General features: G+C 44.3%; 1 protein-coding gene across 7 annotated transcripts in view; it reads left to right on the top strand.

The window, feature by feature from the left end:
* RERE (arginine-glutamic acid dipeptide repeats) overlaps positions 1–23,592 on the top strand; it is a 413,923-nt gene that overhangs the window by 333,066 nt on the left and 57,265 nt on the right. For all 7 annotated transcript variants that reach the window (XM_053575354.1, XM_053575356.1, XM_053575353.1 and 4 more), the window contains one exon: positions 16,895–16,975. In XM_053575354.1, the coding sequence (XP_053431329.1) occupies positions 16,895–16,975 (81 nt within the window). The remainder of the gene's footprint in view (positions 1–16,894; positions 16,976–23,592) is intronic.

Genomic DNA, 23,592 nt, shown 5'->3' with positions numbered 1-23,592 from the left:
ATCTGAATTCCTTCATAATGATGCCAAAGTTATAATTTGCCATCAGACAGGATTTTCAGTAATCAGATGACACTTCCAGCAAGACCGCCTTCAATTTTGTTGAAAGTGGAGAATAAGAAAGAACCTGATACAGGTTTCTCATCTTGACCACAGTTAGGCACTGAGTTGGCACCAATAGAGTGTGATCAGTTGTCCCTTTCTTAGTGCCCCTGGGGCGGTGCTGCCTGGTAGCCTTCCAGATGGGAGAGGGGCCACCTTTGTTAATGACAGGATGAAAAAGGAGCAGGTGTGATGAGCCTTCTCGGGCTGATGAACTTTTAAGAAAGAGAACATATGGAAGTTGAAAGTTTGGAAATGAATTCCGTTAGAACTGTTTGGCTCTGTGCATCTTAAGATAGACTTTTGTGTCTACACACTACTTTGCAGACTATGGTCCTACAAATCTTGCGTGCTAGGCCCAGTTCTGGGTGATGGGAGAAGCGAGGGGAAGTCAGACCCTTTCAGAACTGGGCTAATAGTGTGGAGAGGATTCGAATGGGAGCCCCCGGTGGGCAACCAGACTGCATGTTGCTTTGATGATTAAATGATGGAAAAGGTACTGGCCTTTCCCTGTAGGAGTTTATTATTTGAGCTCACATAAAATAAAGCAGAATAACCACCCATCCTTCCCCAGACAGAACCCCTGCAAGAACAAAAAAAAAAAACAAAAAATCCTTCTGCATGGTCTTGCTCTTTAATGCGTTAATAAAGCACATATGGGGTGGCGCCTGTAGCTCAGTGAGTAGGGCGCTGGCCCCATATACCGAGGGTAGTGGGTTCAAACCCGGCCTCGGCCAAACTGCAACAGAAAAATAGCTGGGTGTTGTGGCGGGCGCCTGTAGTCCCAGCTACTCGGGAGGCTGAGACAAGAGAATCACTTAAGCGCAAAAGCTGGAGGTTGCTGTGAGCCGTGTGATGTCATGGCACTCTACCGAGGGCGATCAAGTGAGACTTGGTCTCTACCCAAAAAAAATAAATAAATAAATAAAGCACATATGTTACTCTAGTGTACTTTTAAATGTGTTGATAACTGGATTTCAATGTAACTACTTTCCTTTTGTAATCCTGTATGTGTTATTTTCAGCATTTACATGTATAAACCGTTTTTAGAAGTTTGGCTTTACCAGACTGTCCGAGGGTCCCTAGCACAAAAAACGATTAAGATCCATGCTCTGAGTGCTGGCCCCTGCCCAACACCACAGATAGTTTCCAGAGTCCTGAACGACAGTTCCAATAAAGAGGTTTCATGGAAGGATGCTGTGTGGAATTGATGCCCAGTGTGACCGCGGGCCATGTTGCTGGATGGGGACAGCTACCATAAACACCCACCATGGGTATTTATAATGTTGCATTTGACCCTCAGACCTGTAATTATCGGACACTACCCTAAAGATAGGGAATCCACCTAGAACTACCATGATGGTGGATCCCAAGGTCACTGACCTTCCTTGCTCCTCCTCTACCACAGGAAATCCATCTGTGAGGGGGAAGACTTTCATTGCCTCCAGATTGTATTTCAAAACAATGAGAGTGCGCTTGGTTTTCTTGTTAAGTAATCTTGACCTGTGGCTTCTTAGCTATTGTTTGGTTTGTTTTTTTAACATTCATTATTTTCTTCCTGGTGCTTTCCTGAGCAGCGATTTCCTCCAGCACCAGCTCCCTGAATTGCAGCTCCAGAGCCGCATTTAGATCGGGTTTCTCACATGCTGCTGACTTTATCTCATTTACAGTATCACATTTCTGTTGCCATACACCCAGTGATCTGGGCCTCCCCGCAGCTTTTGAACAATTAGTAATTGACCAGGAAGTGTGTTTTTATTACAGTGGCCTTTTGATTTTGATTTTACAATCATGTAGTGTTTAGCAAAGAGCAGAGGTGGGCAAGTGGCTCTCTGAAACACGTTTTTGACAGAGAGAAGTCTGTTGTTTCAGCCACTTGGCTATCTGTCAGCGGTTCTCAGACTTCCCCCTTGTGCTGGTTGCCTGGCAACCTGGGGCTGGAGCAATGAAACCATGGCCATTGCTTTTCTAAGCCCAGATTGGGACATGATTTATTGGTGGAACTGTAAGCATGGTAAACCCAAGCCTCAGAAATGGGCCCCCCCTTTTCCCCTTTCTTTTTTAAACCAGGAGTTTTTAGAGACCATATCAAGAAAAAATAAAAAAGAAAGAATATCATTTGGAAGATTTTTGTTGCAAAAAATTTAAAGAATAAAATTGGGGCCTTAAAATGAGGTTGCTGTTATGTGTCTATCCAAATATGTATAGGTTAATATTTTTACTTAGTTTTGGATCATTACCTTTTTTTCCTCTTTATCTTACTGGAACACTCAACATTTTAAAAGTTAGTGCTTTTTGCGATAAATTGTGGTACTTGGGATGCCATCTTTCCATAAAAAACTCAGGCCCAGGGAATGTTAGTGGCTTCCCTGAAGTCAACTGCAAGGTTTTTTTGTTTTTTGTTTTTTGTTTTGAGACAGAGTCTCAAGCTGTCGCCCTGGGTAGAGTGCCGTGGAGTCACAGCAACTTCAAACTCTTGGGCTTAACTCTTGCCTAAGCCTCCCAAGTAGCTGGGACTACAGGCACTTGCCACAACGCCTGGCTATTTTTGTTGTTGCAGTTATCATTGTTTGTTTGTTTTTTAGCTGGCCCAGGCGGGGTTGGAACCCACCACCCTTGGTGTATGTGGCTGGCCCCCTGCCTTCTGAGCTATGAGTGCCGCCAACTGCAAGGTCTTAATAGAATCAAGTGTGGGACCACAACATAGCTTTCCTCAAAGCTGTATTCTTGATTTAATACAATGAGCATAAAATGCTGATTGCTCTTCTCCCTATTTTTCAAAAGTAGCTTAAAAAAAAAAAAACCCCAAAGACTCAAGTATATGAGAAATCTCTGTACTTTTAGCTCAGATTTGCTATGAACCTAAAACTGCACTAAAAAGTCTGTCTCAACATTTTTAAAAATCAAAAAAAGAGTCTACCTTACTACATGCTATTTTAACAGGTATTTTAGTAGGCCTTGCTCTTTACATGTATTCATCCTTTAAACTGGAAATAATCGTATATTGATTTATTTTACTTTAAAAAAGTAAGATATAACAGCTCTTTTATTAGGTTTCCCCTTCATAGAGTCTCAAATAATTTTTCCAGTATTGCAGATGAAGGGGAGGAAGACTCTCTTTCTGGAAGAATTCAGGGAGCAGATGAGTCTCAGCCTGATTTAGCAGCAACCTGAGCATTTCCTCTTGTAAAATTTTAAGGGAATACTTTTGAACTCAGACTCCACTCAGCATGTAGCCCAGTGTATCCAACTGTATATGTAAATGCACCATTAGTATGTTTGTACTCCTTATAAATATACAGATCTAATCTGTGTGTGTAATTTACACATAGCTGTGTTCATGCTCCCCATTATAATACCAATATTTTCATCAAGAGTCGGTATCATGGGAGCAACTATTGTTCCAAACAAAAGCCAGCAGAGCAGCCTTCTGGCTGGGCCCATTACCAGTGTCTAATCTAGGGATCCTCCCTGGAGGGACTCTGTTGAACATGATAGCCCTCCTGTATGGGGTGAGTGTGAGACCAAGCAAGGTGCCCTAATAGAAAGACAATAATGCCCACTGGTTAGATGGGAATCTGTCTGCCTTATGACTGAGGTTTGGCTTTTGTTACTGAAATACTCCCTCCACTCCCATCCTGGGCTACATTTCCTAAAGAGATAATTGATTTTCCTCTCTTTTTTGCAGTCATTCTTTAAGTGAACAGAGTTACATGAGGAGCCCGGTTCCAGGTCATGTTGTCATGAAGGGGAAGCAAAGTCCAGGAGCCCCTTTTATGACAGGAGCCAAAGCACAGGGCCTCCGTTTATGGGTTTAGTTCAGTTCTCTTGAAAGATAGGTTTTACTTCATTTAAATGATTTTATTTGTCATAGGAATGTATAATATTACTGTCCATAACTCTTAACAATATAATTATTTTACTTCCCTAATAGAAAACTTTCAATGCTTTGGGTGTTTTAATGTTTTACAAGAAAGAAGTCAGGATTATTCTAGACTTGTGCTTTCCAGTACAGTGGCCACAAGCCACTGAAATGTGTTAATCCAAGTAGAGATGGCTGTCAGTGTAAAATGCACACTGAATTTCAAAGACTGAGTGGGGGAAAAAAAACATAAAATATTCTATTAATGATTTTTACATTGATTATATGTTAAAAGGATTAGGTAGTAGAATTTCTGTAAGTTGACCACCCAAGGGACTGTAATAAACTGGTCGACATAAGGAACTAGGCTTCTGTACTGATACGTATGTGTGGTGCATGTCCAGTCTATGAAAATAAGGTCAACTTGAGGCGGTGATCCATGCAGGGAAGTCGTCAACTATGGAAGTTCTACTGTATTTTGGATCTGTTGAGTTAAATAAAATACTAAAATTAATTTTATCTGTTTCTTTTTAAAATACGGGGATTAGAAAATTAAAACTCACGTATTTAGCTCACATTTTGGGCTCAGACTCTCTTTTTATTTTGCAGTCACCAATGTAGTCTTTGAATTATAATTTTTACAAAAGGCTTCCTTACTAAAGATTTCTTCCGTCTTTTTTGTTCCCTTCTAGCTCATAGAGAAGCCACAGTTCTTTCTTTAGCTTATACCTCTTTCCTCCTGTGCTGAGATCTGCTTTGGCATTGGAAGGTGAACTTTATAGTGAGTCACTTTACAGGGGCATTTATGTGGAGACTGTAGGGGGATATGGCAGGGAGAGAAGGAGCCTCTATTGCCTGTTTGGGTTCTGTTATTAACGCTGGGTTGTTTTTAATTTGGGTGTTGCTGTATAGCCATCCATAGTTAGAAAGAGGTATTTAGCTGGAGAATTTCTACATCTGTTAATGCTACTGCTTGAAAGTGCATTGATGCATGCTTTTCTATACCCAGTGGCAATACTTTTTGTCAGGACTGCAATAATGAAAGGACTTCTGTGGGGTCAACATAATCATCTCAATTCATAGAGACATTGACAGAGATATATAGGATAGCTCAATGGCCTTTGCCAGTTGGCGCAGTTACAACTTAAACCATCAACATGAAGCCATTTTCCTACTGGTTTTTGAATGAAAAGTGGAGTAACTTTTATTTGATGTTTGAGACCTCCTGGAAAGTGTTTTTATTTTCTGGTTTATTTATATATTATTTTTTGACACAGAGTCTTCCTCTGTTGTTCTGGATAGAGTGCTGTGGCGTCATCATAGCTCACTGCAGTGTCAATCTCTTGGCCTCACGTGATCCTCCTACCTCAGCCTCCTCTGAGTAGCTAGGACTGTAGGCGCCTGCCATGACCCCTGGCTAATTTTTCTATTTTTAGTAGAGACAGGGTCTTGCTCTTGCAGAGGCTTTTCTGAACTCTGAAACTCAAGCAATCTACCTACCTCGGCCTCCCAGAGTGCTAGGAAGGGTTCTTAGCATGCAGGTATATTGACAAAAGAAATCACCAGATGTTCTCTGGGTGATGAGCTAGCATCACAGAGGGAACAGCTTGGTACCTTTAGTGCAGTGGTTCTCAACTTGTGGGTCGTGACCCACAGGAACTGTATTAAAGGGCCGCCACATTAGGAAGGTTGAGAACCACTGCTTTAGTGGATCTGAACTGAGAACATGTAATGGTTTTGTTGGTAGTAATTAGAGAGTTAGAAACTTAATAGTGAATCTGTATCAGAAGATGCTGAATCAAGCTGGAGAGCAAATGATGAGGGGTCAGGTAGCCCTGTGGGGAGACTGAGGCAGACCACCTCTGGATATATTCCTGTGTTCATTGAGCTCATAACTATCATTCACCTGTCATATGTTGTCAGGTGCTACTCTAGGTACTTGGAATTGTGAACAAATCAAAGCTCCTTCTCTCAGATGTTCAGTGACATGTCATGGCATGTCATCATATCATGAATGATGATGAGAGCTAAGTGTTAAAGCAGATAAAAGTTGCCTAGAGTGACGGGGCACACACATTGTCTGAAGAAGTATAATTGGAAGGCTGCTTATTTGTTCATTTAAATTAATAGCTAGCTTGGCTCAGCGCTGGTAGCTCAAGCGGCTAAGGCATCAGCCACATACACTGAGGATGGCAGGTTCAAATCCAGCCCAGGCCTGCCAAACAACATGACAACTACAACCAAAAAATAGCTGGGCGTTGTGGTGGGAGCCTGTACTGGGACTGAGGCTGAGGCAAGAGAATCGCTTAAGCCCAGGAGTTGGAGGTTGCTGTGAGCTGTAACGCTACGGCACTCTACCCAGAGCGACAGCTTGAGGCTCTGTCTCAAAACAAAAAACAACAATTAAAAAAACCACTATTTTAATGTTGAGGTTAACGTTTTAAGTAGTTTTAGTAATAAACCTGGTTTTGTTTTTTTTTTTTTTTTTTTTTGAGACTGAGTCTCATTCTGTTGCCTGGGCTACATGTCATAGCTCACAGCATCCTCGGTCTCTTGGGCTCAAGTGATCCTCTTGTCTTAACCTCCCAAGTAGCTTGGGTCTATAGGTGCCCAACACAATGCCCAGCTAGTTTTTTTGTTCTTTAGTAGAGGTGGAGGTCTTGCTCTTGCTTAGGCTGGTCCTAAACCCCTGAGTTCAGGCAATACAGCTACCTTGGCATCCTAGAATGGTAGGATTATAGGCATGAGCCCTGGTGCCTGGTCTTAACCTGTTATTCTCTATTTCTACATAAAAAATTACCCTTGTAAATAAAAATTATCACAGCTAAAAACAATGATAACCATTATTTCTCACAGTTTCTGTGAGACCAGAATTTAGGAATAGCTCAGCTGTGCACTTCTGACTTGGAGGGGTTTTCAAGAGGTTGAGGTTGCCCTCAGATAGTGGGTGGGACTGGGGGGTTTTCAAGAGGTTGCCCTCAGGTAATGGGTGGGACCGGAGGCTTGTGAAGGCTTCTTTACTCACAGGTCTGGGCTAGGAAGATTCACACACATGTGTGGACTAGAACAGCAGGGGCTTCTGAGCCATCTCTCTATCCCTAGATGTCACTCCAACGTAGTATCTTCAGGGTAGCCATATTGTTTAATCTGGCAGTTCCAGGCCCCAAATACCCAAAGAGGGAGAGCCAAGCAGACGCTGGGTTGCCTTTTCTGATGTAGCCTCAGAAGTCAGCTGTTTTCATTTCTGTTGTATTCTGTTGGTTAAGACGGTTATTGATGCAAAGGTCTACCCCGGCTCAAGAGGAGGAAACAGAGGCCCTCCTGTCAGTGGAGGAGTGCTGTCACCACATCGCAAGAGCAGCATGTGGAAGGGGCTCTGCATCCGGGTGGCCCCCTCTAGAAAATAGTTTGTCACAAATGTGAAGATTTTGTGGGCACATGCGTTTTAACTTGTTTAATTCGATTTAGATCATGTATGGTTCTCATCTGTAAAAGGAGAGTTCTGATCAGCTTAGATATTTTAAAGCTGCCTTCGAGCTCTGATATGTTCTGGTTCTACTCTTAGTCCCGATGCAGCAGGAGATGGGTGGCTGGCATTTCCAGGCCCGTCATCAGAGGGGTTGGTGGGGAAGTAAGGACTGCTGGCCTCAGACTCCAAAGGAACTGGCATTTTCTGTCACTCACAGTCTGGCCATTGTCGTGATACTTATGAATCGAGGAAGGTAGAAGAATTGGGCAGGATCAGATCAGACTTCCCTTCCTAGTTCTCAGGCCTCTGGAAAAGAGGAAAGTTGGAAAGAAGAGGAAAGTGCACCCTGGTATTATTTCTCTGTGATAGCTGAACAGTCGCCATGTTGACCCCAGGGAGAACTATTAGCCAGGGAGCTTGGATTTGGGCTCCTAAGTATCATAGAATCTTTGGGGACAAGGCTAAGAAATGAGTCCTTTTTGTTAAAACTAGAGTTTATTCAATATTAAAGGTACCCAAGACAGTTGACATGACGTATCATGCATAACAGGATCTGTTTTTGGAAGGAGTTTACCTGTCTTCTCATCTCTGTGCAGGACTGAGGCTGCCCTGCCTCAGCCTTGGACCCTTGGTCCCCATTGCTGGGGACCTTAAGGGCTTGCTTGGCAAGTGAGCCCCTGAAGGTGGAAGAGTCCCTGATGCGCCCCGGACACCCAGGGAAACGGAAGCCCTGAGAGAGGGACGGTGACCAACACCAGGGATGTGGATGTGGAGCACACGCTTTCTGACATCTCCCTCTGTTTTAAGAGTTTAAGTTTGGGTATTTGTGTTTGAAATTTCCTTTCAAGTATGTGTAACCCTTTAATTTCTGATGTGAATAGATACAAAAGAATGTTTTCTCCACCTAGACTCCCAAGGATTTAATTCTATTTTGAAGTCTCATTTACTTCTCCACTCTTCCTAAAAAAAAAAAAATACATATATGTATATATGACATATAAATATATATATCTTATATACTTATATAAGAAAACCTATATATATGTAACAGTAATCAGAAATTGTGTTTTCATCCCACCAAACATGTATTTGTGTTTTGGGGGAAACGCCAGGCCCCAAACCAACATCCATTCCACAGGCATCACATTGCCTGGCTGCTCTTCACTAGGCACTCTGAGGACCAGATTGGGCCCTAGAGGCTGTGAGGTGGACAGGACATTTATGAGAGGATTTATTACCCAATGAGAGTGTAGGTGAATATACTTTGTAAGAATTCAGTGTTTGAGGAAAAGCTTTTTAGATAAAGAGAACGGGGAGGGCTGTGTAGGAAGATGTTTAAGGGACGTGCAGGCAGTGGACACGGCAAGAAGTCTTCCCTGTGCCAATAGCAGGGGGAGAGGGACAGGCCTGCTCCTCAGTGGGAGTTAGGAAGAAGGGGGCGTGCCTGGAGGGACCTTCTCCATGTAGCCCTGGGTCACCGGTAAGGCATGAGTGACCACTCAGAAGCCCTTAGTGCCTCACATGCACTCTACTAAGCACGCCTCTGTGAGTTACTGTTAGCCCGGCTTTTGTTGTTGCACCTGACCCTGGCTGTGACTGGGTTGGGGCAGGGTATTTGATTTACCTAAGCTTCCTCCTCTTTATCTGTAGAATGGGCCCTGAGACACCTATCTGGGACAGCAAATTGTGACAGTCTACATGTGTTACTGCCACCACTACTCCCACTCTGCACAGAGGCCTGAGAGCCTGAGGAACTTGAGAAGCACTAAAATATTTCGGTTCTTTCTCTGGGCTGATGACTGGGCTGCTTTGTGGACCCATCCGTGTCCATATTGAGGTTATGATGTCCAAGGGATGTTACTCTGAATATAGAGTGCAGGTTCAAGTCTGAGCTCCGGCAAAGTGTCAGTTCTAGAGAGAGATTTAGAATCATTATTTTAAATGGTCCCATTTGCTGTCTTTTTACCTGTAACTAGTTTAATTAAACTATTAACTAGTTACCCTGAAATAACACTAGTAAATGCAAAGTATATTTAAATTGGAGTCAGAAATCAGGAGCAGCACAGCATATATTGGAAATTTTGGAAATGCCCACCATGGCTTGTTGGCAAGTCTCCTCCCAGGTAAATTGGTTCTGGCGCTGTTTACTGAAGAAGTAATACCTTAGGTCACCCTTTCAGTAATGTGTTAAATACACCACATCTCAAAGCCGCATCAACAGTCACCTCCAGAAGGAAAAGTGTTTTAGGTGTGGGGTGATAGGAATCTGTAAGGATCATATGGTTGAAATGCAAAAGATTCTCATCCAGTGGTCTGTCAGAGCTGCTGCCAAATAGGAAGGCATCGTGTAGTATAAATGTTGTGTTTCTTCTGCCTGGTACCATATTTCTGTTTTCATTCCGCCCCCTCCATAACATAGGACCACATTTAGGACACGCCTCTGATCTGCTTCTGCTGCTCCGAGCCTTCCAGGCTCTGCAGAGCCACAGATCTCTTACTCCCGGCCTGTGTCTCTGTGCGGGGAGCTGTAGTGGCTTACCTGCAGATAGGCCTGCTCTTCAGTCCCCCGAGAACCAGTAAGTTATTAACATAAAACTTTTTGCAGAAAACAGGGTAGAGCAGAAGGAGCCATTTTCACAGTAGGAATCATTTTAATACCACAGTGTTTTCCAAACAGTTATGTAAGAGGATCGAGTACATGTCGCTTTTCAGAAGTCACAGTGAGTTTCTGACTGTGACACACTAGTTAAAATTCACCAGAGGGAGTTAATTTTGAAAGCGCTCAGCCAGGGGTTAATGCAGAGGTATCTTTTTGCTGTTTTTGTGGCTTAGCCCCCTCTCTGCAGCTCTCTGCCCTACTGCAGGCAGGGGTCAGATCCAGTGCCTGGGACAGCACTAGGACGAGCCATGCTGGGCATCTCACAGCCGGACAAAGCACATAGCGCACTTCACTGTCAGCCCAGCACTATCTGTCCACTTTTGGGTTTGGGGGAAAACAGTATCTTGAAATGTAAACACAGGCAACAGACATGCCATTGCATTCCTAATCTGCACCCTTGTCTCCATTCCAAGACCCCACCACAGTCCCAAGTCTCCCCAGTTGTTTATACTTGTCACTCTTGACCCTCTCACCCTGTTTCAAAGATTTGGTGACATCCACGGTTAGTTTTCCCATCTGTAAAATGGTTGTCTGGCAGACCTGGGCTGGGTTCAAACCCACCAGCTCCAGTATATGTGGCTGGCACCCTCGCCGCTGAGCTATAGGCACTGAGCCTACCCATCTGTAAAATGGAATAGTAGTACCCTCTGCCTGCTAAGGTTTTCGTGATTAAACATGTCAGCACATGTAGAGTCTTGAAGACAGTGCCTGGCACATTGTAGTGCTCGGTGTAGCCGTGTTTGGTGTTGCCTAGTTTACTCTTTACATATCATGATGCATGTGGAAGTTTCTGCTATTTGTACTCATTAGTACAAATGGGGAAGTTGCTTGCACCAGGCCTTCTACCACCTGGAGTGTAAGAGGAGGACCAGCATCTGGGCAGGCCTGTGAGGCATCTCTTGCCTGCAGGCAAAGGGCTTGGGGGCTTGCAGCTAGGGCGGGCTCAGCAGTAGCACAAGGAATTAAGAACAGGTTAATAGTTAAGAGATACTGTTACTGCATTTTGGCCTGATTATTTTTATTCCTGTTAAGTGTCAACCTGTTTCAAAAGTGGGTACGTCTAAACAGCTTTGTCAAAATTTCCTTTGTGGAACAGGAGAAGCAGACTTAGATCCCAGGACTTCTGAATTTGAACCTGTGTTCTTTCCACTCTACCAAAAATGAAAAATAGAGGCCAGGGGCAGTGGCTCATGCTTGTAATCCTAGCACTCTGGGATGCCTAGGTGGGTGGATGGCCTGAGCTCAGGAGTTTGAGACCAGCCTGACTGAGCAAGAGCAAGACCCTGTCTCTCTAAAAACAGAAAAATTAGCCAGGCATTGTGATGGGCACTCGTAATCCCAGCTACTCAGAGGCTAAGGCAAGACGATAGCCCAGGAGTTTGAGGTTGCTGTGAGCTATGAGAATGCCACAACACTGTATCTAGCCTGGGCAACAGAGTAAGACTCTGTCTAAAAAAAGAGAGAGACAATAGCCGGGGTGTTGTGGTGGGCGCCTGTAGTCCCAGCTACTCGAGAATCGCTTAAGCCCAGGAGTTGGAGGTTGCTGTGAGCTGTGTGAGGCCACGGCACTCTACCGAGGGCCATAAAGTGAGACCCTGTCTCTACAAAAAAAAAAGAGAGAGAGAGAGAAATAGAGCTTTCCAGATTTGATTAAAACTCAAGTTTAGTAATACTGAGTTCTAGGTAACTCCCTTTTTAAAGCGAGAAGTTAAATTTTCTCTACTAGGAATTTATAAGTTGATATGTTCATTATTTAAGTTTTAAAACTTGATGATTATCTACCCACAGCTAAGTAGTGGAACTCTGTTAACAATTTGCCTAAAAACTGGAGTACAATTAGTACAAGCTAAATTGTAACACAAAGCAAATAGCAATCTCCTTGTGATAAATATACATACAAATAGGTCTGTAAATATGTATTTACATATGTATGTCTCACTGGCTCTGGGGACACAGAAACAGAAAAGGACTTGTTTTGTGTTTAAGGAGCACACAGGTTGGGCAGGCAACAACAGCACCAGAGGAAGCAGCTGGGCGGCATGCCAGCACTCTGCCCTGGTAGCAGGGGCTAAGCCAGAGTGACTCATTCCTTTTATTTATTCGTTTGTTTGTTTGAGACAGAGTCTCCCTCTGTCGCCTTGGCCAGAGTGCAGCAGCAGCATTATAGCTCACAGCAACCTCAAACTCCTGGGCTCAAGCGATCCTCTTGCCTCAGCCTCCCAAGTAGCTGGGGATATGAGTATGTGCTACCACACTTGACTAATTTTTCTATTTTTTTTATAGAGACAAGGTCTCATTCTTACTTAGGCTGGTCTGGAACTGCTGGCCTTAAGGAATCCTCCCTCCTCAGCCTTCCAAGATGCGAGGATTATAGGCATCAGCCACCATGGTTGGCCCTTACTGCCTTTTAAATGAACACATTCTTCTTCCTTCGCCCTTGGCATCATAGTATTCTGATATCTGTATACTCTGATGGACAGAAAAGCTAAAGGACATAGTCACCACTCATGAGGCCTTGAATTTCAGCAGTGGAAATGTTCAATTCCAGCTCAACTACCAGAAGACTGTTGACTATGTCCATTGACTTTGATTCAGGGCTTATAGCACCTTTTTATATATAAGTTGATAGTGTTCATTATTAAATGAAGGTTTTTAAAACTTCAAGGTCTTCATTTGAAGAGAGATTAATGCATAGAGGGAAAGGAGGCTGCTGCCTCACTAACCTATCTGACACATTGACACAGTTCAACTATTGATAGTGATAAGTGGTTGTCTTTGTTTCAATTTTCAAGGCTACTCTACATTTCTGGTAAACCACAAGGTACAGGCTGGTCTCTGAGAAGCAGGTGTTTTGCTGGTTTTGAGGCCTTGTGGCTTTCCATAGAGAAGTAACAGTACAGGCCACATGAAGCTTTTACTTTCTTTTTTTTTTGTAAGTGGGGCCATGGGTGCTTTGCAGTGCTTGATGACTATGGTGGTCTGTGTTTATACCAGACACCAGATTCACGTTTCTGTAAGTAATTAGTTTGAGAATGCTGTGGGACATTCCATTAAATGTTACCAGTGACTTAGACCATAGATTTAGCCTTGGAAATACTGGTGAGAATTTTGGTAGCTATTTAGAGCCCAGGGATCAATGCAGATCATATTAGGAGGGAGTCTGGAGAGCAGAAAGTCTAGAACAAAGCTTTGGGGAGATGCCAACATTTACAGGTTGCATGTTGGGTAGAGAATTAGGGTATATGAACCAGGTGAAGTGGTAGAAGATACAATTCCTATCTTTTCAGAGTTTGTGGACTTTGTGGGTCAACCAGGCCTTATACAAATAAATAAATGAGAGGGAATGGTCAGGGAAGTTACATTTTGCAGTGGAGGGATTTGAGGTGAACCTGGAGGTATCTTATTCACATTCTGGTGTTCATAAAAAGGTCCCAGTGTAGGCCAGTTGGTACTCCTGGACATATGGTTGGAAAGGTAGGGATAGGGTCCTGGAGGGCCTTGAATTCAGGGCTAAGGTGTGGAAGCACCATCCTACGAAGGTCACAGTGCTACTGTTAAGGAGGGGATGGGGCAAGATGGTATGGGACTAACGAAAAAATCTGTAGCTTTGAAAATTCCTTGGCAGTGGCTTGTAAATGGCTTGATGGAGGGATAAAGGCCTGGCCTGGCACTAGCATTAGCATGGGCAAGAAAGAAGGGCATTGAGAGACCTTTCTTAGGAAGAATACTGAGGACTTGGTGATTTGATTTGGAGTCAAAGAGGAAAGCACAGAGTTACAGGTAATGATACCATGTCAGCAAAAGGTGACCACTGTAGACTCTTACCTGCATTTTACAGAGAGTGTGGCATTGAAGTGCATGGATTTGGGGGGCTTAGTTTGAATTCTGGCCTCAGCGTCTTTTTCTGTAAAATGGGGATATTAATAGTACTTGCTTCTTAGGTTGTGCGGAGTTTGAACTAGTATGTATGAGGCTTCCAGTGTACAGTAGGTGTCCAGTGACTCTCAGTTGAATGATGTTCACAGGATTACATGATAATAAATAGAAGAAACAGGATCTGCACTCACTTGTCCAAATCTGATTCTCTGATGTCTCAGAACCCGTTTTTTGCACATGCTGCCTCCACCGTGTGGCCACTTTGAGCCCACCTGTTGTACGTCACTTGGCAGTCAAGCCCATGTTCAGATTGCATGGCGTTTCATGGTCTGCCAGATCACCCTCCTCAATTGCAGGTGAACTCTGCCTCCCACAACCCACCTCCCAGCCTCTGCCTCTGTCCTCCAGGGAGGGCCCTCCAGACCCCGCTCCATCCCCTCCATGGTGCCCATCCTTCTCCGTCCAGCCGCAGACCACTCACTCTGACCCTCTTACCCTCCTGCCCTGATGGGCTGTGCCTGACTGTTCTGTGCGTGGCTGGCTAACGTCTCAGAGTATTCTTAATGACTTCACACGTTTATCTTACCTGTTAAAAATGGTCTTTGGCTATCTATATCATTTTTTAAAAACTCCTTGGAGGTGCTAGGTGCTCAATAAATACCCACATACTTAAAGAATGGATTAAGAAGCAAGAGTTCTGAGAATGGAGGTAATGTATGTGTCTCTCTCCTGGGCTGTGTCACCAGACTCTTTAACTGGGCTGTCCCTAATCTGTGCTTAGGCCACACTGCCCCTGAAGCAGTCCTCATCCAGTCCTTTCAAGGAAAGCTCATAGTTCTGTGTTTCTGCTGGCTGCAGTCAGGACTGCCACTCTTCCACATAGCCTGAAAGTCTCCCTGCAACTTGATCTTTGCCTGCCCCCTCAGTCTTACCTGCTGGCACTTTTTCCTGCACACCCTGTCCTTCTTGTAGTTCCCAGGATTTTCTGTATTCTGTTCCTGGCTGACTTCTCTGTTCCAAGCCCTGCTAGAGCCCACCTGGCAGGCTCCGGCCCTTCTTCCTCACTGCCTTTAAGACACCAACAGGCAGAGGAAGTTGCTTCTTCCTCCTAGCTCCACCCACCAGCCACCCTTTGTTCCTCTGCTGCTTTTCCTGCAGGCCCCAAGACTGATCTGTTTACCTGCCATGCCTGCCTGGCTGGACTGGAGCTCCTTGAGGGCAGGGCCTTCTCTTTCCCCTCTCACTCTTGAGGATAGGCCAGGTGCACCGAGCCCAGGATGCCTGTTGCTCACATGAAGGATACTTGTGTCAAGCAGCAGAGGTCACGCCCCTTCAGAACAGAGCAGAAATTGCTTTCTTGTACCTTAACAGATTTCTCCTTCGAACTATAGGAATTACATTGAACACGGACAATGATGAGTCATATTTTTAAAGGGGTAAAATCCAGAAGAGCAAAGCGTCCAGTAGGAAACTGCAGACCGGACTTGCAGGCCAAGTCTGACCCTTCACTGAATTTACCTGGCCGGTCTCAAACACTGGGAGTGGGAGGGCCCCTCTTCCTGGTGGGCAGGTGACTTACTGGTTGGGAAGCTTCCGCTGTGATTTAGTTGTGAAACGAAACGAAACGGCGGCGCCCTGCGAAGAGCAGGCTAATGCCTGGGCCTGGTGGAGTGGCCGCCCACAGTCGCAGGCCGGAAGGGAGCACGGAGGTCACCGGGGCCTGCCCCCCCATTGCGCAGCAGGGGTCCCGGGGCGGGGGCAGTGGACGTGTGGCCCGCGTGCTGCCGACCCTGTCCGCCGGGAGCGTGGGCTGGAGCCTGAGCAGCCCGGCAAGGGCCTGGGCCCCACGGGCGCCCTCTCCCCGCTCGCCGAGGTAGGAGGAAGTTTCTGCGCTTTGCTGCTCTGGTTGGGGAGGAGGATGCCGAGTCTCCAGCGCCGGGCCCCGGGGCTCTGGCCGGAGGCGGGGCCGGGGCCGGAGCACGGGCCGGCGGCGATCCAGGCCGCCTTTTGCAGCCACCCGCGGCCGCGCCGGGCTCTGCGCGCCGCGCTCCAGCCTCCTCCCCCGGCGGCGGCGGCGGCCCCAGCCCCGCGCCCCCAGCCCCGCGCCGCGCGGCCCCGCCGCGGTCACACGCCGAGCCGCCCGCCACTGCTCCGCCCTGCGCTTTGTGGAGCCAGAGCCGGGTGACAAGCGGCGGCCCCTCGCCACCGCGGCCCGTGCGCTTACCTGTGGCTGCCGGGGTCGGAGCCCCGAGGTGGGATCGGGGAGTCGGGAGCAATGGGACGAAGTGAAAGTCTGCGGGCTGGGCCTGGGGACGAGTCTGGGGCTGCTCCAAAAATGGAGGGGGGCGGCAGGGGGCGGCGGGAGGAAGGAAGGGGTGCCGATTCTTCATTTGGTGGCTCCGAGGGGCTTTTAATGACGGAGGTACAGGGCAGGCCGGCCGGGACTCGGCTCCCAGTGGGCGGTATCCGTGCCATCCTGGTGGGTTCCTTGGACTGAGGGAGGGGGCCTTTTAAGCTTCGGGGAAGAGTCTTAGGGTTGGTCTCTTTCCCTCTGTCCCGCACTTCTGGGAAGCCTGGTTCTCAGGTGGGAAAGCAGTTGTGCTTTTTTACTAAAACATGGAGCATATTTCTTGATACCTTCGTGCCCCAGGCTGTCTGGTGGCAGAGGGGACAGGCTGCGTCTTAGCCTTTTCTTAGAAGCGCTGCCCGGTGTGGGGTGTGGGGCTGGGGTTGTGCTGGAGGCGCCGGGCCCTGCCCTGCCCTGCCCTGGCCGGTGAGTCCCTCCCCTGTGCTGCCCTAGCGTCCCCCTCTATTCCCTGGCTGAGACTGGTGTGGTTGTTATTCTGCTGATGGTAGATATCTTTGCTTTGCTGACATCCTGTTTTGTTTTTGGTTTTTATATCCCATTTGTTGTTTCTTTTTGTCACAGAAACGCTTCGTTAAGGGGCTCAGGCAGTACGGCAAGAACTTCTTCAGAATTAGAAAGGAGCTGCTTCCCAATAAGGAAACAGTGAGTACAATTGGACTTTATGTAACTGATTTTTTCCTCTTTGCTCCTGCTACTTCTCCACATTTGATCTTATGAAATGGTTTCCTTTAACCCTGTGCTGTGCTCAGACTCAGGCTGGCCTCTGGAATTCTCTTCATTTTACTTCCTTGATTCCTCATGTTAGCTCCTGGTTTTAGATGGTAAAGTGACAGATTATGCTTCTCCTCGTGAAGAACGTGAATTTGTGTTGTAATCCCAAGAACATGAAGGTCTTTGGGAACAGGCAGGCGGAAGGACAGTTGTTGCAGAGTTAAATGTAGTGGCCAAGGTAGGAAATATCATTTATCACTAGTTTGGATTTGGTAATTGGCAAAAGTCATCAACCAAACCAGGCAATGGAATTAAAAGGTTTGTAGCTTATTATAGTTTGGATTCAGTTGGGATTTTTCTTTATTTAATGTTGCTGTGTTTGGAAGAATAGTTTTAACTCTTTAATATGCCAGCCCTAAAAGTTTGCACTTTTTGCTGGACAGATATACAAAGGCCTTGATAATAAATTGCTTAAGTGGAGCTTTTTAAAACTTCCTGTGATGTTTCGCAAAGCTCAAGGTCAGATCTGACAAATACTCTAGATAAACTTAGGATCAGAAGGTTTGCTGAGGAAATTTTGGAGCGAGATTAAATGAAGAGAACACTGGGAAGGGATTCATTCTCAGTTGCATATAATTGTCCACCCTTCTGATGGACTTACAAGTGGTATTGAGGAGGGTGGGGGAGAGAGTCTTCTGGTGAGGCCAGACTAGGGAAGGAGGGGGTGGAATAGGACCAACTCCTTTAGGCCCAGTAGCCAGAAGTGCTGTGCAGGACTCTGGGGAGAGGGATCTATGTTTAATCTGCCTAGACATTAAGCTGCTTTTTTAGAGAATGGAGGTGGGGGGCTGGATGAAGAGGATCCATTATAAAAGTTGGAGGGAAATATTTTGGGTTTTGGTTTTGTTTTCTGACTGGGTGGTGTTTACTGATTTCTACTTGTTTACTTTGTCTTTTTAAAAATGAACTTTTTCTGAACATTTCTACTTTACAGTACCTTAAGGGCAGTGATAACTTGTAATGGGAAAGACAGGTTCTGTAATTTCAAGCGTGGTCTTGTATAAATCAGTAATTTGCACCAATCAACAATAAACAGATTAACCTTTTAATACTGATACATCTACTATGATGAGATGGGTTATATTGAGGGTAAAAAAGAGAGAAAACTGTTTATAAATATTAAACTAAAATGTGTTACGGAGCCAGTCTATATAATCAATTTATTTCTTGATATTTCCAGAACAGGTTGGAAAGAAATATTTAATGTGAAACAGTCAAATAAGGGCTTTTAAGTTTTCTGAGGATTTTGGTTATTTGAAATTTGATACATACTTCAAAAGTTTAAAATACCTTTACCCTAAGGTAGGAATTTTGGTTGGGCTGAATGAGTAAGAGAGATACAAATGAGCAGATTTGTCCTGAGAATGTGACTGACCAGACTATAACCTCTCAAGTTTCCTCTTCCTCTGCACTCTGCTAAGAAGTCGCAAAGCTTTAAGTTTTGGTTTTGGTTTTTTGTTTGTTTATTTGTTTTGTTTTGGTTTGTTTTTTTGCCCAAAACCATTTTATTTATATAAACCAGCAACTGACAGTTGGAGTTTGAAAAGAGGCAATAAGTATCATTTATAATAACATATAAAACTACAGGTAAATTTTATGAAGTAAAAAAACTTGTAACACCAAAAAGACTATAACATATTTAGGAGACATCAAAGACTATATCAGTAAATGGAGAGGGGTACATATTCACGCAAACCTTTACAATTTCGTTACAAGTAATCTCTTCACAATTTTTTGTTGTTGTTTTTATTATTTTTTGGAGACAGAGTCTTTGTTGCCCTTGGTAGAGTGCCGTGGCATCAAACAGCTCACAGCAACCTCAAATTCTTGGGCTTAAGTGATTCTCTTGTCTCAGCTTCCCTAGTAGCTGGGACTACAGGGACCATTATCCTTGTTTTAAAAAACAAACTTACAATAGCAAGATTAAGCATTAAATGTAAAGCCTACTGCCTAGCATTTGGAAATCCAGGTAATTTTATCTGGTGTTTTAACTCCATATGGAAATAGGTATGAGTGACAGTTAACCTGGGGAAGGCTCTTAACTGTTTTTCCTCTTGCTGGTGATTGTCCATTCTTCTTACAGATGATTCTGACTCAGTAAATTGCCTTTTCTCCCCATGAGATGTTCTCGGTACACCAGTCTTTGGAGTTAGTTCTCTGGTTGTCTTTTCCAGGAGTCTCTTTTTTTCCTGACACCTTTCCCCATTGCTTTTCTGCAGTAGCTGTTTCCTAGCCTTGTGGCTCCTCTTCTCCTTTCTCCTCTGGCACCAGTAGTCTTCCTATTTCCAGGCTTTTCTTCAGGGCACCATCACTGGGACTAATGGGAGAGTCATTTGCAGCAGGGTTTATTGTATCTGACACTAGCTAAAAACTCGAGGTGTCCTGCCGTCTTGTTTTGTGCTAGAGGAGTTGGGTAGAGGGTAAATGTCTAAATATTGGAATGAGCTGGGAGGGGCATTTGTGATATTTTCTTTAGTTATCAACATAGCCAAGCTAATCATTTACAACCCACAGGGAGGGGAGAACAAAGGTTATTTTTCACTTTTTGGTGCAGAAGTTGAGAAAATTTGTAGGTACCAGTGTTCTTGGTTCAAAACTTTGTGGGTAGAGTTCTATGGTCATGCTGCTTTTTATAACAAATTCCCCTAATCTAGATACTTTTCATATTCCCTTCTACCTACCAGAATTATTATTTTTTTTTTTTGCCATTCTCAAGTGACTTGAAACATCAGAAGGGTGTCAGCATCCAAAAGAATAGTCCTGTCTGGGCGCAGGAATGAGGGTCAGCAGACCTGTGTTCTGTTCTTGGCCTTGCCAGTAACTGTAGCACTTGGTGATCCCTCTTAACTATGCTGTTGGCTTTGAGCTGTTCATTGGGAAGTTTGGGTGAAATCTTGGCAAGTACTAGGCATTATTTTCCCTGAAATGGTGTTTCTTTGCATGAGAAGTTTCTAGATGCTATAGTTTTACAGGTGCCCACTGACATGCACACACATCTTTAGCAGTTGATATACCTGAGCATGAAGTGATGGTTTCTTGCCCCTCTGCCACTTGCTACTGGCCCTTTGATTATTCGCCCCTCTGTCCTTTAATATCTGTGTTTATTATAATAAAATGAGGTGATAACTCTGACCCCTTATAATTGTTTCGACAGTTCAAGTGAGGTGTCTATAAAAATTACATGAAAGGGCGGCGCCTGTGGCTCAAAGGGGTAGGGTGCCGGCCCCATATGCCGAAGGTGACAGGTTCAAACCCAGCCCCGGCCAAAAACCGCCAAAAAGAAAAAAATTACATGAAAACGCTTGAAAATATTGTTCTTATCTACTCCAAATACTATATAAAGTAGCTAAGTGCAATGAGAAGTACAGAATTACTTTGCACTTGGTAATATATTGAGCCTGTTTCAAAAGAAGTTAGCTGTTTTTCATTAGTCTTGCAAAAAACTCTATTAATCGAAGGGGTGGAGGGTAGTGCCTAGTTTAAAGAACTCACTAAATCAAAGCTTTGTTGAGGGTCCTTCTGTTCTTATTTTATTTATCATGCCCAGATGAGGCTTGAACTCCCCGCCCCTAGTGTGTGTGGGCAAGGGGGACAGCACGCTGAGCAATGGCGGTCAGCAGTCCTTCTGTTCTTAGCAGTGGCACATTTAAGTCAGAGAAGGGTTCCTGGTGGGCACACACATAAACAGCTTTCCTAGCTTTTTTGGTTTCTGGTGTTCCTTACTCAGGAGCTAAATCCGGCTTTTCTCTGAACACTGCTGCCCACTGAAGTGGGAATAGTGGCTGTTACTGTGGAAAACCAACTATTTATAGAGGTTTAGTTGAATGGGTATTACGTGTCAACTTCATGGGACCCAAGAGAAAAACTGCAGGTCACATCTGTTAGTATCAGGGTTGTGCAAGTATTCTATAGTTTATTATCCTTCCCCCCACCCCCCATCTCTTTTTCTCTGTAACCATTCACCTTCCTTCAGTATAGTTATGAAGTGTATAATTTAGTACATAAAATATAGTAAGGAATCTTGGCAGAGCATCTCAGATTCTCCTTGGCTGTATACCTCCTCTCTCTCAAGCCCCTGTGTGTCATAAACTGCACCAGAGTCTTAGGTGTTAGGACATTTGTATAAATCACAGACAGAGTCCTGTTGCTGAGCTACTGGGAGGACAGACAGTAAGGAACCAGGGCTTTTGATTTGATTTTGAGTACTGTCACTTATCATTGGTAGATATATTGTATAACCTTTGCTATTAAGGTAATGCCTGAAAAGATAGGCGGCATAGCAGGGAATCTTAATTACCTGGAGGAGGAGCCCCTGTTATGAATAATACAAAATCATGGATCATCCAAAAGTAGCTTCTCATTTTGTGTGTGTGTGTACATTGCAGTGCTCTTCAAAATCACAAAGACGATTACTCAGGCACCAGTGACATGTATCTTCTCCCCACTGAGAACATACCTATGAAATTTAAACCAAAGACTTTTCTTACCTGGCACCTGGACGATTGTCCCTTGAATCCTTGCCTTCGTTTATATAATAGTCCTGGCTCCTATTACTCCTAGTGTTGGGTTGTAGGTGGGGAGCATTTCCTCAGTGACCTGGCGGTGCTGTTTTTGTCTCATATGCAACTTAGGTTAGCAAGAAGATAGTTTGATCTGCCCCAGCTTGGTAGAGAGAAGAGGTGCTCCAGAGTGTTAGACTCTGGAGGGAAATGGAAAGTGAAAAGGCACATGCTTTGGCTGTCTTTCTTATCTCTTTAGACTTGAGTGCTTAGCCCAATAGAGATTAACCCCATGTTATTTGCAAGCCCAGTTGGTGGTACATTAATAGTTACTATACTGGAAACTAATTTTCATTTACTTCCCATTTTCAGAACTAAGTATTCCATATAGTTCAATTTTTTTAAAGTTTTGGGTACCCACTATGATAGGTGAGGTGTCTATAAAGAGAAGCAAGGAGCCATCCCTGCACTGCTGGGCTGTTACATTTGCATGCCTGCCAGGCCTGATAGTGTATGCCAAGGGCTCTCTGCTGGGTAGAAAGAAGTTCAGGCCCCACAGAGTGAGCACACGGGCTGATGTCTCCAGGGATGCTAACTGGAGGGCATGGTGTTAGAACTGGGCTTTGGAGGAAGGATTCATTTTTGACCGGCCATGATTGGGAGAGTGGAGGAAAAGTGACTTTCCAGCTATAGGCACAGAGACAGGAAATTGTAAAACATGCCCAGCAAGTAGGGGATCGTGGTCGAGAGGAGGCTGCATAAGCTGATGATAAGGTGATGCAGTAAGATTTAGGCCCAAATTATAGCTTGGAGGTAGACTTCAGGGGATCTTAAACTCCTTCCAAAGATGTGTGTTTGGATGAGTGGACCAGTAGGACCTAGTGAAGGCTTTTTAGAAGAGAAATGAGAGCATCTGAGCTACAGGTACAAGATGGAACCAGAGAGGAAGCTCTTGTAACCAGCCAGTCTTACAGGAAGAAAGAAGATGGGGAGTTGAAAGTTAATTTACAGGAATGGAAGCTGCCTTTTATCTTGATTTTCTCTGTTAAAATGCATCACGGTTATTAGAATGGGTCCAAGAGCCCAGTGACTGGGCAGCCAGTTTTGATGTCCTTTTTCTTTCTTTCTTTCTTTTTTTAACTTTGAGGGGTGAAAAGTATTAGAGATTTAAATTAATTTGAGAAATAACATGAAAATTAACTACCTTTTCCCGCCACATTTCTGACAATGAATTCTATTAAATATGTACATAACTACTGGATAGTTAACTGTTCTTTTCTTCAGGCAAAATATCATTTACATACAGTCTGTTCTCCCGGCAAAGAATAAATACTATTGAGAGGGGGCTTTAACACTAAGTAGTTAAGATTCTGTTCATATTTAGAAGTTAAAAATGACTCTAGCATTCAGTATGAGCTTCCAAAATGAAGTTTTATTTAAACTTCACATTATAACTTTAGATAAAGAATTTTCCTAGTTTCATTGATGCTTATTCTAATGTCAGATAATAGAGTATGGACTTCTTGAATAGGTCAGTACCACTGAGAAGATGCCAATGTGTCACAGCCACACACCAGTACTTCTAGGCCTCTGGTTTTAAACCTGGCTTTTTGCTACAAATACTGTATGTGTGTATCTCCTCATGTCCAGCAGTATGTGCCTCAGGCCAGCATTAATACCATTACCTGGGAGCTTGTTAAAATTGCAGACTCTCAGGCCCCTGTCTCTGTCTCTCCAGCCAGAATCTGCATTTTAACAAGCTCTTGGGTGATTTGAATGCACAGTAAAGTTTAGGAAGCAGTGCTATTTACAGAAATGCAGACTTGCAGAATCCTAAATCTATACAATGCATTCATTCTTAAAATAATGGTATCTTTATTCTGTTAAACTTATAAATTGTTTCACTATTATTAGGGCTTGATTTTGTTTTTCAAATTATTACAAATCACTGTATTTCAAACCTATAAGACAAGTATCTGGGCTTATTTT

Source organism: Nycticebus coucang, chromosome 22 (genome assembly GCF_027406575.1).
Source record: "Nycticebus coucang isolate mNycCou1 chromosome 22, mNycCou1.pri, whole genome shotgun sequence".
Lineage (NCBI taxonomy): Eukaryota > Metazoa > Chordata > Mammalia > Primates > Lorisidae > Nycticebus > Nycticebus coucang.
The sequence above is the reverse complement of the archived record's forward strand: the minus strand, read 5'-3'. Positions and strand labels throughout refer to the sequence as shown.